This window comes from Ambystoma mexicanum, chromosome 8 (genome assembly GCF_040938575.1).
Source record: "Ambystoma mexicanum isolate Mex_15411 chromosome 8, UKY_AmexF1_1, whole genome shotgun sequence".
Classification (NCBI taxonomy): Eukaryota; Metazoa; Chordata; class Amphibia; order Caudata; family Ambystomatidae; genus Ambystoma; species Ambystoma mexicanum.
In genome coordinates, this window is record NC_090929.1 from 863,390,011 (window position 1) to 863,407,279 (window position 17,269).

Below are 17,269 nucleotides of genomic sequence, written 5' to 3' on the forward strand. Positions count from 1 at the left end.
GTCTCAACACTTTTGCATGGCTGGCTACCCCTCGAAAGAGAGAGTGACTGCCATCCTGGGGAGGGTGCAGCACCTGCCATCAGCGCAATCCGCAGCAGTACAGCCATCAAGTCGCTTTTGGGCATGATGTCCTCCTGCATCCACCTCGTTCCCTTCTTCAGGCTTCATATGAGGCCCCTTCAAGAATTTCTGGACGCACGGTGGCTGCAAGTCACCGTCGCTTGGACGGACAAGTTTGGGCTCACCCCCTAGATCCGCACAGCTATCCGATGGTGGGGGGTGCCCACATCTCAGTCAGAGAACTCATTTTCAGGTCCCCCAATACCAGGTCATGGTCACCACAGATGCCTAGAAGGGTGGGGGGGAGGGCACAACGGACAGTCGCATGCTAGAGGCCTCTGTCTCCCAGAGGAGAAAGAACTCCACATCAACGTCCTGGAGCTCTGGGCAGTCTTTTGGGCCCTCATATCCTTCCAACTTCAGCTGTGGGGGGAAGGTGGTGGAATCTTCACAGACAACACCACCACCATGTTCTACATTCAGAAGCAGGGAGGGTTTCGCTTCACCGCTACCACCCTGGAAGCACAGTCACTGGGCCATTCTTCAGGACATGTTCCTTATACCTTTTCACCTGGAAGGCACCAAGAACACCATTGCAGACTTGCTCAGCAGGTAGCTGTGGTCCTGTCACGAGTGGGACATTCGTCAGGCTCAAGTATCCCTTCTCTTCCGCAAGTGGGGTCCACCTCGGATCTACCTCATCGCAACGGCAGCCAACTCTAAGTGCCAGAGGTTTCTTCAGCTGAGAAGCCTGGGGGATGCCTTCTCATTCCCTTGGGATGTCCCTGTACACCTTCCCGCCGATCTTGCTCCTGCTATGTGTGATCAACAGACTCCGACTGTGTCATTGCAGTGTGATACTCATTGCTCCGTCGACGGCACGGCAGCTCTGGTACTCAGACATTCTCAATCTGTCAATGTCTGCGTCCATGTAGCTGCCTCCACTTCCCGATTTTCACTGCAGAGAAAACTGAACAATACTGCACCACGACACAGCGTCACTGAGCCTCACGGCCTGGCTCCTGCAGTCCTAGAGTTTAGGTATTATTGCCTGCCGCTGGAATTCAAGAAGATCCTGGCCAAGGCCTGTGCTTCCTCTATGTTGTCGTGCTACAGCCACAAGTGGAAACGGTATTCAGTGTGGTGCAGTACTCTGAAGATTATGCTGCTGTGAATCAAAGCTCTACTGCTCCTTCCATATCTGCTTTCTCTGGCCATGGCTGGCTTAGCTCACGTCTCTTTCAAGGTGCATCTGGCTGCCATATATCCGGCTGCCTTATTCCGTTTCACCTGAGTGCTGGGTAAGTCATCCCGGTGGTGGCACAGGCTCATCAAGGAGTTCCTCGGGAGCCTTTTCAGGACTTGTCTGCATGTGAAGGCCCCTGCTCCATCTTGGGAGCTCAACGTGGCTTTGACTAAGCTCATGGGAGCCCTGTTTAAACCAATGCATCAGACTACTTTGAAGTTTCTCTCGTGGAAGATGGCTTTCTTTGTGACCAACACCTCAGCCAGGCAGGTCAAGGAGTTCCAGGTCCTCTCTTGCAAGCAGCCATACTTGTCCTTCATTGCTACGAGGCTAGTGCTGCGGACCCACCCCACCTTTATGCCGAAGGTTCCTTCAGAATTTAATCTCAACAAGCCTTTGGTTCTCGCCTCTTTTTCCTGAATCCTCGTACGCAGGTGTAAAGGATGGCTGGCCGTTGCTCGTACATTGAAGTTTTATGTGGTACGCACAAAGGACTTTGGGAAGACCTCTCAACTCTTTGTGAATTTTGGACCTGTGAATAATGGGAAAGTCCTGTCTAAGGCTTCCATATCCAGGTGGCTCTCTGACTGGATTGTGCACTATCATAGTCTGGCCAACAGACCTCTTCCAGGCCGGCCAAGAGCCCACTCCACCAGAGCCATCGCAGCGACAACAGTGTTTCTCTCTGGTATTCTCCTGCTCGACATACCTGTAACTCCTGTTCTCCAGCATGGGTCTGGCATGACTTCACATGTGAACCCTACCTCCCCTCCCTCACCTTCCCCTGTGGCTCTTATTGGTTCATACTGCCACTTTACTTGCTCTACCAAATCTGACCATGGCCACCAGGGGTGGAGTTTAGGGAGACTGTCATTGGATGGGAGCAGTGATTGGTTATAGAAAAGACCAGCAGTTTTCAGGCTAAAGCTAAACTGCTTTATTTTTTACCGAGGATTTCCAGCCTGACGACGGGGAATATTCATGAGCATGTGAATCCATGCCAGACCCATGCTGGAGAATGTGAGTTACAGGTAAGTAACTTGTTAAATATTTTGGTGCTAGGGCCTCCCCATTCTCCACCAAATGTTTAAAAACCTACTGGACTGCTTTGCACCCAACCAACAAAAGACACATCTGCAACGGTGTCTAGTCAAATGGTCGACAGACAAATGGTTGACACAATTTGGTCGACAGGACAAATGATCGAATTTTTTTTTTAGTTATATATCTTTTTAGGTTTTCGTTAAGGAAAAAAAGGGGTTTTTAGCAGAAAAAGGGGGTTGGTGCCCCCCCCCCCCAAAAAAAAATGTGAAAAAACAAAACAAAAAAATTCGATCAATTGACCTGTCGACCTTTTGGTGTCGACCATTTGTCCTGTCGACCATTTAAATTCGACCATTTGACCTACAACCATCTGCAACACATATGAGCCGCTCCTGAAATACATGTGTACCCAATCCATCCAGCAGTTTAGGCTGTTCAATGACTGCGTATTTACTGTGTGGGAAAACTAAGGCAAAATGTCAAATGCTTTATAACTTTTAAACTGTTGGACGAAACTTCCAATTTTGGAGGCTCCAGGCCCACAAACATCTTTCAAATGTACTAGCAATAAAATGTCCACAACGTCAGTGGATCGTAGGTTTCACTTAAAATAAAGGACATGCGTCGCCCTAGAATATATATAATCTATTTTCATATATTGTAGGTACATTTATGCCCTGAAAGATAGGTTGTACCATGTTTGATTTTGAAAGTACTGCATCTACCTTTTTATTAATAGAGTACATGGGAGCCCATGTCCCCTGAATCCATTGAGGCCTTCCCTGACCGGTTTGGAAGCATAGAATCCACATGCATTGTCTCACTAGCTCTGCTTCTGACAATTTTACAGGATTCCTTTGGCACATGAATTTAGACAGCATCACTATTTATAGATCTTTCCCTTTGGAACATTTGACCTGGTCTTGAAACTGGCATCTGGTGTGTAGACGATGTAGCCTATCTGCTCAGGAAGCTCACTTTAACATTCTCTGGCATATCAATCTCTGTGAAATTAAAGTGTTCTCTTACATGGGCAAGAATTTGAGGCATTTATTTTACAAGGAAGCAGGACTCGTTCATGGCTTAGTCTTACATTTCTAAATAATGGTGAGTGCTCAATTTGTTCATATCCTTCCCCAGCGACTATCCCTTTCACCTCTTTTTATCTGGTATTGCATCAACCACTTCCTATTGACAGGCAAAATGTAGGTCCATTATTTGGCCTGTCCTGGAGAATGATCACGGCTCCCTGTTTTATTTTGTAAATCGAGATTGTGCGGAAGAGTAGGAGTCATCTCTTGGAAGCATTGTCTACTCTCTGGCTCAGTAGTAGTGTAATATGTACATAGCCCCACTCCCCCAACCTTACGTAATCATTGTCACCCTTCATATATTGCTATTGAGGCACTCAACTGGCTCTGCCATGGCAAAGTGTGACTCTTGTCAGTGGCTTTCAATTACTTCAATGTGAAGTATGTGCACAGCCAGATCTGCAGATCTTTGTAGATATGCTTCCTTTTACTGTTGCTAAAGGGACTTCAGAAACTATCTGTAGACATTGATAATGTTCAACATTACTCACACAGCCGAAACCTCTTCATTCATACACTACCGTTGCATGCACTCTTCCAACATAAAAGAATATGGGCACCGATCGAAAGAACAGCCAATAAGGGTAGTCCCCTTCCACCCTATAGGATTGCTGGGCAAGAAGAGAGGAGGTTAACAAGCTGAAAGCGAAGAGTTTAGCTGTGGTATGGGAGTTTATCCTCCCGTCTGGAAAGACTGGGAATTATAACAGCATGCTAGTTGACTTGGTTGCTTATTATTGTTACCAATGGAATTGCAATTATCCTTCGCTGAGAATTTGTTTAATGATTAAATACAAGTTAATCTGTTTTGTAACATAATGTTCAAAAGTAATGGATCTGTCCTTCTGCTGATGAAATAATACCAGCATCACTTTATGGCCTCACCTTTGTGCGGGGTATGCCAGGGAGTTCATGTGCCACTATAGTGCCAGTCTTGTTCCTGATTTCCTTTTATTTTAGGCCTCCTTCTGACCCTGTGTTCTCCTTCCTCTTGTTTTTCTTACCCCTTCTGTTTTACCGATCCAATGGCAAAGTGTCTGACCACCTTCTCCCTACTGTGCCTCACTTTTGTGCATGATGTAGGTGTTCCTCCAGCATTCCACTGGCATCCTATACTGTTTGCCCTTGGTCATCCCAGTATGGCCTGTCCTTTTGTATCCAGCATTTAAACCTTATCCAAAAGAAGCATGTCCAGTGGCTTTCCATGTGTATTCAGTCTTCCATTACAGAAACTCTCTTCATAAAATACACTACTTAAAAATACAACACTTTTCTTTTAATACAATGTATTTTCTCATTGGTTCATTCAAAATGTTTTGCCTTTTGAATGTATGCAGAAGGCATGTGATCTAGTTTGGGTTGGACTGCCTCTTTGGGCTGGGGCCAAGCCTGATTTGCATATGCTCTTTCTCCTTTCTGTAATGGCTTAGCAAGCTAAATGAGGGCCTGGATTGCTGCCCAGAGCAATTGCTTCAGATCAATTCTAAACCTTCCAGTCATTACCTCTTTTCTTTTGCTTTATAATTCTTTACAATCGTACATTTATCGTGCAGTGTCTACTGAAAGAAATTAGTGAACTCTAATGTGTCTTCTACTTTACATTGTCTTGAAGCCCACTTATACATTCGAAGACGTGTAATGGGATCAAGTTTTAAATAACTTGGGTCTGAAATAGCTGTTATCCATTGACACAAACTTCCAATTTCAGTATGGTAACATTGTTATGTAACTTCTAATGGAAATGTAATGGAATAGTAAAAATACTCAGTAAACCTCATTGACTGGTTTATGCTTTTAAGTAATCAAGTTTTACTCTTTCTTTTTAACTTAACATTGGAATAGTCATCCTTTGCTCATGTTTCTTTGCACTTCTTGCAGTTTTACAGTTTTTTTCCAAATGCATCATGAACCCGTCTACTTGTAAAAGTTGATGTGAAGCAAACAGTGAAATATTTACAACAGAAATATTTGTCATGAAATGACATTACCCTGCCACATTATGTACTACTGCTAAGTACAGTAAATGCATTAAATCACTTAAGTGTACTATTGGTTTAAGTTAATTTTGCAAAATCTAACTTTTGTGTATGTCACTCATTTAAGAGTAAATTTGAGAGTAGACTTACCATGGCACTGCAATGTCTGCTTGCCATTCTATACTTTCCCATCAAGCAGATCTAGGGAAACCTTCTTTGTATTCCTTGTAGCAACTGTGCGTTTTTATCTATGTGCTGGCTAATCCTTTTTTTGTGTTTCCATTTTTGATAGCCTCAAATACTACATCCTCCCAGCAGCATCCCCAGTACAACAGACCAATCCCAGGGAAGATTAGCAAGAACACCACGTTTCGAGGACCACAGTAAACTTCACGACGAGGCATTGTATGAAAATGTCAGCCATAGAAGTCAAAATCCTGTGACATGCTCTGAAACAATTGGAAATGACCCCAATGAACTAAGTGATTTATTGAGTACACAATTGCAAATTAAGGACTCTACAGATAATGCACTGGAGGAGGAATCCTTGCAGACAGAAAATAAGTTGCCTGTCTACAGAAAGCAAGCTTGGAAAGAAGGGTTACAACTACAGACGACTCACTCCTTTGTGGAGACCACTGCAGAAGTTAAAAAAAGAACAGAACTGCCAGCTAAATTATCTTTTATTTCGATAAAAAAAACATCCAATGAACAAAATTCAAGGCCAAAAACATTGCAGCTATTCAAGCCTAAAAAAGAGGTTGCTGTAGAGCCTCCTAGAGAAGCACCATTTCAGAGCAGGTCCCCAACATGCAAGAAACCTCAAAGTCAAACAATGGATGACATGTTAGCCGAGCTGTCATTGAAAGATGATGTACAGACAGACTTGCAGGCAACAAAGGGTAGCCCATCTCAGCTGCCACCAGGAGAAAATAATCAACTGCAACCAACAGCGTCCAGTCTGTTACAACTACATGTCACAGTTGCTAGCCCGTCACAACTTCATTTTACAGTGTCTAGTCCTTCGCAGCTATGGCCTATAAATGCTGGTTCATCACAAATTCAAGGGACTGGTTTGTCAGAGCTACCATCGCAATTGGAAAGTGTTAGGGAAGTTGAGTCGATAGATAGTCCAACAGAGAAGAGCGCTCCAGATAATCTGTTAATTCATTCACAAGCAGATCGTCCATACAATCCACATATTGAATTTGAATGTGTATCTCAGTCAAGCACATTCCACAGTGCCCCATTCGACCACCAAATGCCTTCTTTGGAAAAGATGCTACCAGAAGTGGCAGACATATGCCCTATGAAGTCCCTAGCAACAGCTCATTTGCCAGCAAAGATAACAGAAGCTGATATGGAACCTGCAGCGGGATGCTTGAACACTTTGATGTCTGTGGTTGATTGCCCAGATTTGAACTCCCCATCAACTGATTTAACATGGAAATCGGCAGTGCCTGCTCCAATAATGTTGAAGTCACCTACAGCAAGTCCAACTATAAAGCCACCATCAACTTCTCACTTAATGTCCAGGTCACCAGCTGCTAGTCCAACAACATTGAAGTCACCAACAGCTAGTCAGATGATGTTGAAGTCACCTGCAGCAAATTCATCACTGATAAAATGTCCCACTACTAAACCATTGACAAAGGGTTTACCAGCAGGTCCATCAATGCAGAAGATTCCAGTCGCAAGTCCTACAAAGCAAAACCCTCCTGCCAGTTTGTCACTAGCTAAATCAACATCTGTCACTCCAGCACAACTACAGCCATCAGCAACTACTTCATCAACATCTGTCATCAAGCAAAGCCCTAGAAGTTCCAAGCTTCGACCACCAAGCATTTTTCTCTCAAAATCTAAGCAAAATAACAATGCTGATAAGCCTACCCCATTGGCACATCAAGATCCTCCGAAGTCCCCAGTAAAGGCTGCAGCGTCTAACATCCCACGACCACTGCCTCAAAAGAAAGATTTACATCACGGTGATGGCACAAATGCTAACCGCCTGACCCGTCTCCCCAAACCAAAGACACAATAGGCATATGCCCTGAAAAGCCACATACCATTACCAATATGGACTCTTATTTATTCACTGTGCATTGAGTGCAGCAGTACCAACTTCTCTTTTATTATGTAAACTAGGGCTGTGTGTTATTATTGATTATCCCAATGTAACAGTTTGAAGTCCTCGTTACAAGGATTTTACAGCTTTTCTTTGGGGAAAAGCCTAGTTTATTTTGCTGCACCATTCCCTGCAGCGCAAGACAAATTATTTTGTTCAAAAACATGCTTACAGGACAATTTAGCAAATAATTATTTCACATTGACAACCAAGTGGTCTAGCAGAGAACGTAACCACGCATTAGCTCGTAGATTTCCTTTGGAATCTTTCAAATTTAAAATGTGGAACACTAAGATCACTGTACAATAACTGGAGTCTGACTGAAAGCTATCATCTATTGGCAGTACGAAGAACTAGTGCTAGTTACAAAGTGTTAACTGCACACCTGTTACTGACCACAATACTGTTTTTTCTTTTTTTAGAATGGAAATGCAAAAATGTCCTATTTATTGGATGATCATTTTCTTAAGACTACGCAGAAATGTATTTAATGTATTTATTTAATCTTCAATATTTACCACTTGGTTTTCAAAAGCTGCTCTTTTGTTCTTTTGTTCATTTGCTGGAAGCCAGCTCCTGCTCCCCCACTGTCCATGAATGAAAGTTAGATTTCACAAAGTCAATAGAATTTAAAAAGATGCAAATGTTTGTGGATCAGTACATTCTCATGAAATGTTGGCATGGCCTCTCTTTTCAGAGCTCTTAATTGCTTTGGTTTTCAAAATCCGTGCATGCACACATCACCTGTGATTTGAAGCTAGATACTCTAGATTTCTATGTGTCACAAAATTTCACATTATCACCTTATAAAAGGAAACTTAATTTGCAGCTCAACATTTTCTTAATTGCCTGCAACAGAAGTAATCTCTTGAAATTTATTTTTTTATATTTTCCAGCACTGTTGATCAAAATGTACTTCAAATTAAATTGGAAGGCAGAATTAAATGTTTACATCGTTTTCATGTAATATATATATATTATATGGAAGTTGAGGATTTGCTTCAACAATAAAACTTTCTCTATCAGAACTAGCCAGGTGGGTTTTCTATTTCTCCCATTGTATGTTATAATAATTTAGGTGTTTCAAAGCTAAAATTGGCTCTTAGTTGGAGCAATAGTGAATAGGCTTACCAAAAAAAAAAAAAACATTATATTGTCCTCGGCAAGTACTATGATAAGAGCTTGTATTTCCAATCGACTTTAGTTTATCTTGCAATACGCTTGTAAACTGATCTTGTATATAAATCATGAACCTGGACTCTTTGACAGTATAGTGATCCAAATTCAGGCAGGGACAGGATTACAAAGGCCTATCCTGCTGTAATATCTTCAGTCAGTACTCAATTCTTACCATACTCTGTCACTGGATTGAAATAATTCCTTTGATTTTGCTAGATGTGCTTATATGATTGACTTCTATTCTGCATGACAAAATCAGAGCTTACACTTTGTGTTTATATTTCTCAAACCTGGTTGAATAAAACATGAGTAAAATTAAGGATTTAAAAATGGTCCCAATAATGATATTCTCAGCTTACATAAGCTGATCTATCACATGTAAGAAAGCACGACCAGACTGATTAAAAGCTTCATTACAGCGCAACCAAGATCTTGGAAGACGGTTTTGAACTGTAAAATGAATGAACAAAAATACACCAGGATGGCAGCTGGAATCCATCTGATTTGAAGATGCATATATTTGCTTGGTAAAAGTCAGTCATTGAATGTATATTATCTGGGCTGCCCTATTGCTAAGGTACATCTTGTCATAAAGTGAGATATTGCGTCACACTATCACATATTCTGGGTAAAATGTAATGTTCTTCGACTATAAACCAATGCGAACCTCTGACTGGTTCATACAAGTCACAGGCACATACCCTTTTGAAAAGGGCACACTAGTGTAGAGCTCACTGTTCCAATATAAGAATGGATCAATGTGTATGGTAGAGTTTGGTCAAGCACAACATACCCCCACGTTTAATCGTAATTCCTCTGTCCACACATATGGTCCTAATTATGCTCCTCTTTCTTCTGTCTCCTGAGATAGTTGCTGTATGTGCCCTGGTGCAAACAGACACTCTCTAGCTCCAGGTTTCCTGCTTAACTCCTATGCACTTGTTTTCTACAAGCACAATGGCTTCCTCCATTCAAATAAGGGGGTATCCCGACTATCCTGGCCTCGTGCTCCCTTTATGGAGCCTGTGCTTAGGCAACTAAGGAGTGGGCGGAGAGGGACTCTGACTCCTCTTTCCCTGGGTAGGGGGGGGGCGGGATCGCCTTGGCTTCCAGGATTTGCTTTGGTGGAGAGCCATGGCCATCCCCTATCTAGGCAGGAAAAAGGGTTCAATGGACTCCTATCCCCCACCCCTTATTTCCCAGTAAAATTCCATTTGCCCAGTCCCTTTCAAGATGCTGTGTGTGGATTATTGGATGCAAAGTAGTTAGCAATGTCCCATTACTCTATTCAAGGCCATGCAGAATGTCTGAGGTATTGAATTCTCAAATCCCAGTAGGTGCTATAAGCCTAAACAAAGTCGGATTAATATTTTTTAGAGGATGTACTGCACTTTAAGTTGGAATTCCTTTGGAAACAAAGCAAGGTAATCCTGGAATGCCCTTGGTCCTCATTTGATAACAGACCATACATGCCTTTCTACTCTAAATCAGTTTAATGGTCATTATAACATTGACTAATAAACAATACATACTGTAGAAGGGTGAAGCATTCCTACGTTATTTTGAAATAAATAGGCTACTCTGCTAAATGAGAAGGTACATATTGAAGAGCTGAAAGAGCCAATACCATTATGGAAAACTACTACCTCTTATGGCCTATCTATGCATGGCGACTGACACAGTGTACTCTGACCCTACCCTGATTAACAGAAATAACCGTTATTATGAAGTTAACAAAACTGGTGGTTGTTTCCTTCAACGATAGTCTGGCTAGTGTTCTATAAAGGTTCGAGTTTAAGTTGCAAATTAGTATAGCTCCATTGCACAGCTTAAGTAAACAAACGTGTTTACACTAATGATTGACAATTATTCTTTTTCAGATGTAACAGCACTCGAAGTAAAGACAACTCCTTTCCCTTTCCACAGTACTAAAGCGCCTCATTTGTACAGCCTCTGCATGAGTTGTAAGCCACTGCTTAATGTAATCCATCTTTTCAGTCGCACCCAACTACACAGCAATTAATGAGGAGTTTAGTTCAATTACAGATGGAAAGTTAGTTGTTAATTTAGGGTCTTCTGTTTGCATTACGGAGGGTTTCAACTAACATTGCATTTACAGTATCATCTCCTTGTGTTTGAGTATTTGACCTTCCTTAGGACATGTTATCAAGAGCAATTCTATCATACTAGAGGAAAAAGTATGCCTGCACTTTTACAAATGAACAATCTGAACATTTATGAAACGTTAAGTGCTTAATGGCTACTCTAAGTATTTAAATTTTCTGTCACGTGGGAGAGGATAGAAAAAACACGTGTCTTGACCTTTTGTCATATAGTCCTCAGCAATTCAGGTGAAAAGAGGTTGGTTTTTAACTTTCTTAGGTAAATATCTTGTTAATGAGATATTATGCATGAATACCTTTTGTCAGCCAGTAGAGTTTCTTTAATAGCAATTTTAATTTGACAAGATTTCTTCTCTTCTCTGTACAATAAGAATAGTTTTTCTCAAGACATTTGTGAGTGCTATAGTGTATGTGTGTTGGGGTCTAGTGTGGGGGGAGTAAGGGAAGGGAGATCGAAGTGAAGGAGCGAGGAGACCTGACAAAGGAATTCCAGCATTCCAGCACTTACTGCAAGGAATTTATTTTCTCTTGCTGAAAGCAACGATGTACACTGCATTTATTAGCATGCATTGTTGATCAGTTTTATTGTGCAAGGTCCACTCACATTCATATCTACAGTCTTGTATGCTGGTGGTTTTTAAAAAAAATATTTACACATTACATTAACAGCAATGTAGAGTGATTTTCCAGCCATTAAAAGCTGCTGAAAGTGACACCTATGGTGCATTCCAATCCCAAACCTCAACACGCAAGTTGTTGGCTTATAGACATTTCGTATTGCATGTGTATAAGAGCAACTTGCATGTGATGGTCAAATATATATATAACAATAGTTCCTGAGATTCTTAAATGTTCAAGAATTTTAGATGGTGGCAATTAGTGCTGCAGTAGGCAAATAAACATGCAAGATTTAGCAAAGCCCAGAATCTCATTTTGGATAATCCTGTGTTGCACCTGTACATTGCTCTGATTTCAGTGGCCATCAGTGCTAGCACAGGTGTTTGGAAACTGAAAAAGGATGTCCAGGTATATGCAAGTTTTAGAAATTTGTGGTTACCTCCGACATATATTGTCCCTTGTACAATTGTCAATGGAATATGTACATATATCTTGTGCAATATCTTTAGGAATAGGAATACAATTAATGTACATTTTATGTGTATAGAAGAATAATATAATTATTAGATTTGTTTTAACAAGAAAAAAAAACTGAAAAATAAGCAAACGTTTGCACTTTAAATGAGCTGTATTGCTTGGATTTGTGCCTCAAATAATGTAAATGCCTCCTGTCCTGTGTGGCTTTTTATAAAAGTGAAACTGACATATTTTCCTGCGATTGTTGGTTTTTTCTGAGGTACAGTAACTCTACAGCACTGTATATACAAATGCCTTGTACTAGCATGATAAAGAGCCTGTAATGCACTGGGATTTTCTTGCAATGTTTTCCATGTTTTTTAAGAAATTGTTTTGCCATTTTTACATAACTTGTTGCCCTTTGAGCTTCACGGGCTACCTGTGTTTGTGCTGGATTGTTGACTGTGCGCATCTGGTCTGTTTTGCTTGTTGCAGCACCCTTTGAACGGGTCTCCTTGTGCTTCCGTTCAACAACGGTTCAACCTATTCTTGCGCAAGTGTGCCCTTAGTTCAGGACTATACATTAATAGGAATAATGTCAACGTCCAGCCAAGAATTCACCAGAACTGACCAAAACAGCAGTGTACTTGATTGTTGTTTGTCATTTCCTCTTGTTTTCTTAGTTTTGCCGAACGTTCAGTCAAATAGTTTTTGTATTTTGTTTGGAAAAATTGTATGTTTATTCTGAAAATACCACTGTCACCTGTGCTCATAGTAGATGTTAATATTCTGTATTCATTATTCAAACATGTAAGGTTGGTGTTGGCAACTGATTTGCAAAGAAAAAGCACAACTTCATCCGTAGTGATTTGATATTTTGTGTGTGTGTAGCTAATATAGCTTTCTATTTTCACTTAAAAATGCAAAAAGATGCATGGGTTTAACACACCGGTTTTCTGTTGACTAAAGAGGCCAGTAAGTATGTCTGTCTTTAAAAAAAATGTTTACAATAGACACAAGCAGCAAGTATGAAAACTAGAAGTATGACTAGAAGTGCACTACAATGCTTTCTCGGGTTCACCACATCAATATTTATGAGAAGTTGGGTGGTGCAACTTCAGTCTGCATGCTTGCTGTTAATTACAGTTCTGTCAAATTGATTAGGTAAGTTATTTACTTCCTTTAAAAAATAGATAATTCTCTGTTCCCTTTGTACATGTCCCTCAAGATAAAAAATTGTTAAAGATTGGAATGTTGAAACATCTAGACATTACATGACCAAACATTCAATCAACTCCAAAGGAATTATTCTTCCCAGGTGAAAAGTAATTTGCAGTATATTTTCTGCACTGTGTAATGAACACCTGATTACAAGTATAGCCCATTAATGTGTGGCTGTTCAATAATATCTATACCAATTGTACTTCACTTATTTTCTCACTGGTGGCCATGTTTCTTAAAAAAAGCATCAATGTTGTCTGCCAGGCTTCTAATTACATTGTCGGGGCAATTGAGTTTTTGTGGTGCATGAAAGTACAATTTTGTGTATGAGAGGCAAGTCAACTAACATGTAAAATCAGCATAAATTACCAGGGTAACAATTTAATAAAAATGTAGGCTGCTATGCAAGTACTAGATTGTTCTTGTTATAACATACTATTTTTGGTCAATTGATCCTTTATATTACTGCATGTCCTCCATGGTGGACACTCGTTCCTGTAAGCAAACAAATATTCTAAATAAACTGTACAGATTTACAGTTAAAATGCTGCTACTGAGAACTGCTTAATGTCAGTGTACTTCGAGATCAAATGATAATATAATTTCCTGTTAACCAAAAACATGTCTGAAAAACATTGTAAACCTGTTACCTACCAGAAATCCCCTGACAGTGCAATGTCAAGCCAGTATCAAACATCAGAATAAGATAAGATCTTATGTTGTGTGTACTTAATGTATTGATTTCAGTATTATCTACCCCATGAAAATTAAACACCATTGTTCTCTGTTTCATCATTTGAAAGAAAATACTGAATTTCCTTGTACAAAAAAGTCTGAATTTACTACATATGTAAGCACTTTTCCTTTGTCAATCTAGTGGAAAATAAATTAAAATGTATCATTCTGAAAATGTGTCGGTGCATTGAAATGTATTTGTAGTGTTTCCGAAAATATCCTTAAAATATTTGTGTTCTTTTTGTATTTTATAGCCCAACAGTAGTCCTCCAACTTGTCCAAACCTATCCATTTTAAGGGTAGTCTAGAAAACTGTTGTACCTCATTAATGACTTTTCCATAGAAATGTTAAAACCCTGCCCTTTGCTATCCTATATCAGGCCAATTTAGTAGCTCATAAATTCTATTACCCGATCCTAGGACATAACCCTTTTTGACTACGTCACATTGTAACTCTGCTGTAATTTGTCAGAGCCAGCTCATGCTACTTCCATACCTTGAAATAGATCTCACATGAATCACTTCTTTTCTACACCTTCATATTTCTATATACATTACGACCAATTTCTCTCTTTCCAATAAAAGACTAAACTTCTAGTGCAACTAATTTAAAAATGACATCATTATCTGACTTTCCCTTTAGAACTCTTGTAACCCACTTGTTTACCAGTTTATTCTGATTCCTTTAGCAAAGTGAGAGGATGGGAAAGTGATTGTTCAGTTTTTACTGTTGAGCCAGGGGACTTGTGTGTGCACACTACTTTTGTTCCATCAGGTAGATCACTTAAACAACTCTTCAGACTTTCTTTAATTATTTGGACAATGTGCAGAGGATTGTAACATGCACCACTGCCACACTTTTAACTGGGGTCAAGCAGATTGCTGAAATGAAGTAACGTTAGTGTATTGCTAGAGTTTTAACATATTCAATCCATTTGTCAAATTGGGTGCATTGAGAGATGTATATTGCCCAAAAGAGCTAATAACATAAAATTGCGAAATACATGTGAAAGCAACATATAGCCACAAAATCTCAGGGTTTGTGATGGAAGAAAGCGACGCAGAGCAACAGAGGTTCGAATCCCAGTTGCTTGCTTAGAGACTGGTCTCTGGTAATTGGCGTCTTACAAAAAAATGAATTAAAAGTGACTTTGTTGAAATTTAAGGTACCACTGTGATGCATTATTAATTTCGGAGGCTAATGAATATTACTGTAAAAAGTTAATTTTAATGGATCGTGTCCTCCCACGGATTCCTAATTTTTCATATATCCGATATCGTGCTTGCAGCTTCGGAAACTTTTCAAGAGTAGAGGGCGCCATGCCTCAGCTGCTAGGGGTCCCTCATCGGCTTCCATCCCACTCTCTGCTGTGACGTTGACACTGGTAAAAGTAGCGCGCACTGCACCCGTTGCCTCGGTTCTGTTTTTCCACATGCACAGCATGCTTCGAATGGTTCGATCACCAGCATGCTTCGAATGGTTCGATCACATCAGCGATTTTCTACTGCATGTTCTCCAACTCTACAGTATGTCTACTCAGAAGATCGGATTCAAGAGGTGTACAGATTGTGGATCGAAAATATCCATCAGGGATCAACACTGAATATGCCTCTAATGTCAAGGGGTGGGCCATAAGGTTGATGACTGTTAAGACCTTGAAGGAGAGGAAGGGGAAACTCTCCCTAGGCCGGCCTCTGTCAAAATCTCCCTGGACCTACCCCATCAAAAAAGAGTTCTTCCGACACGAGCTAAAAAGTGCATTACCCATTCTAAGCACTTAAGATCACGGAATGATTCTGGAAGCTCGTCCTCTCATAAGCAGTCTAGGAAGTGGCGTCATCGCTCCGTTTCAACTTCGTCCGACTTCTCACCTGACAGGAAGTGGGTACGTTTTCCCAGCAAATCGGCATCTAAAGCAGAGTGGGAGGAATTTTGCCTCCAGATGCTAGAGGTGTTCACGAAGGTGGGTTCACCTGCCCCTAAGAAGGCTTCTGGCCACATTGTACCTCATGAGGCCAACAGGGCGTTGTTAAAGACCTGCTACTCAAGCGCCATAGAGCCTAGGCAGGAAGTCCATGAAGCTTCCTCGAAGAGTCGAAGGATTCAACGACTCAAGACAAGTCAAAGCCACGGCCTTCCTCCTCTGCTCTGTGTAGGGAGTCAGTGTCTAGTTCCTAAATATTGAAGACTTTCAAGCCTATGGGCTCTATTTTTCGAGGAGGTAGAGGAAGACAATCCTCCATTTGGCCTGCAATTTGGTACTCCAAACGTACCCGAAGAATTTATTTCTGAACAGTCGAGGTTGCAGTACTTAATGGACTCCTTGAAAGATGACAGTGGTCTGGATACTTCACCAGAAGTTGAGTTTGCCACACCGGATTCAGCTGGACATGCGGATGCCTCATATAGATCCATCATGAGCAAGGTGACAGAGTATTTGGGTTAGGGTAGGCCTGTCACAGAATGAGCAGTATTATCTAACCTAGATAATGGCCCTTAAAAGGATCCTGTATTGCTGTTTCATACAGCTTTAAAAAACAGGATCATAGAAAATGGAAAAAAGCTGGACACTACATCCGCAGTAAATAAGGTATTTACAAAAAAGTACATGCCTTCGGCTAAAGACCCAGACGTTTTGTATAAGCATCCCACTCCAGAATGTTGGGTTTATTCAAGGGCCACGCCTGCCTCAAAGGCGGCTACCTACCCAACAGTCACTCCAGATAGGAACATCAAAGCAAATAGTGGGTTTTCGGCGGGTATTCCTTTACTCTATGGGAGGTTACAGCAATGGCCGCAGAAAACATCCCTGAGGGAGAAGAGCGAAGGCTTCCTCAACATTGTTCAGGATTGCAAGGACACTATGTGCCAGTCTCTGAAGTCCGGTCTAGACTCTTCTGATTGCGTTAGTCGTGCTATCGTAGCATGTGCTGTGACCAGGGTTTGCCCCAGATGATCAGGTGAGGCTGCTGGATATGCCTTTTGATGGCTCACAGCTATTCGGCACTAAGGCTGACGAGGGCTTGCAAAAGCTGGCAGCTGCTAAGTCACTGAGAGCAGCGATTCGAACAATCACAACAAAACCATACAGCCTCACAGAATTGGAGGGGTTGTTTCTTTCGGTTCTATTCTTCAGTTGGAAGAATAAGGAGACGGATGTCTCAAGAGGCCAGAGAAGACTACCTTTTGGTTCACGAGGATGTGGCGATAAAACTACCCACACAACCTCTGCCACTTTGCCTTCCAGCGCAGCCACGACACCAAAACCTCTTTGAGGCGTTAGTGCAATGCACTGTGGTGGGAGACAGAAAACACAGCATTTGGAAGAATGGCAAAGCATTACTTCAGATGCTCGGGCACTGCAAACAGTAGCCCATGGTTATTGTCTCACATT

At 41.2% G+C, this 17,269-nt stretch overlaps 1 protein-coding gene across 11 annotated transcripts in view; it reads left to right on the forward strand.

The window, feature by feature from the left end:
• Nucleotides 1-14,049, forward strand: part of CCSER2 (coiled-coil serine rich protein 2) — a 1,037,685-nt gene extending 1,023,636 nt beyond the window's left edge. For 7 of the 11 annotated variants that reach the window (XM_069610752.1, XM_069610751.1, XM_069610750.1 and 4 more), the window contains one exon: nucleotides 5,710-14,049. In XM_069610752.1, coding sequence (XP_069466853.1) covers nucleotides 5,710-7,458 — 1,749 coding nt within the window. In that variant the 3' untranslated portion in view covers nucleotides 7,459-14,049. The remainder of the gene's footprint in view (nucleotides 1-5,709) is intronic. The other 4 variants (XM_069610757.1, XM_069610759.1, XM_069610758.1 and 1 more) reach the window with 3 other exon arrangements.
• The last annotated feature ends 3,220 nt before the right edge of the window (nucleotides 14,050-17,269 follow it).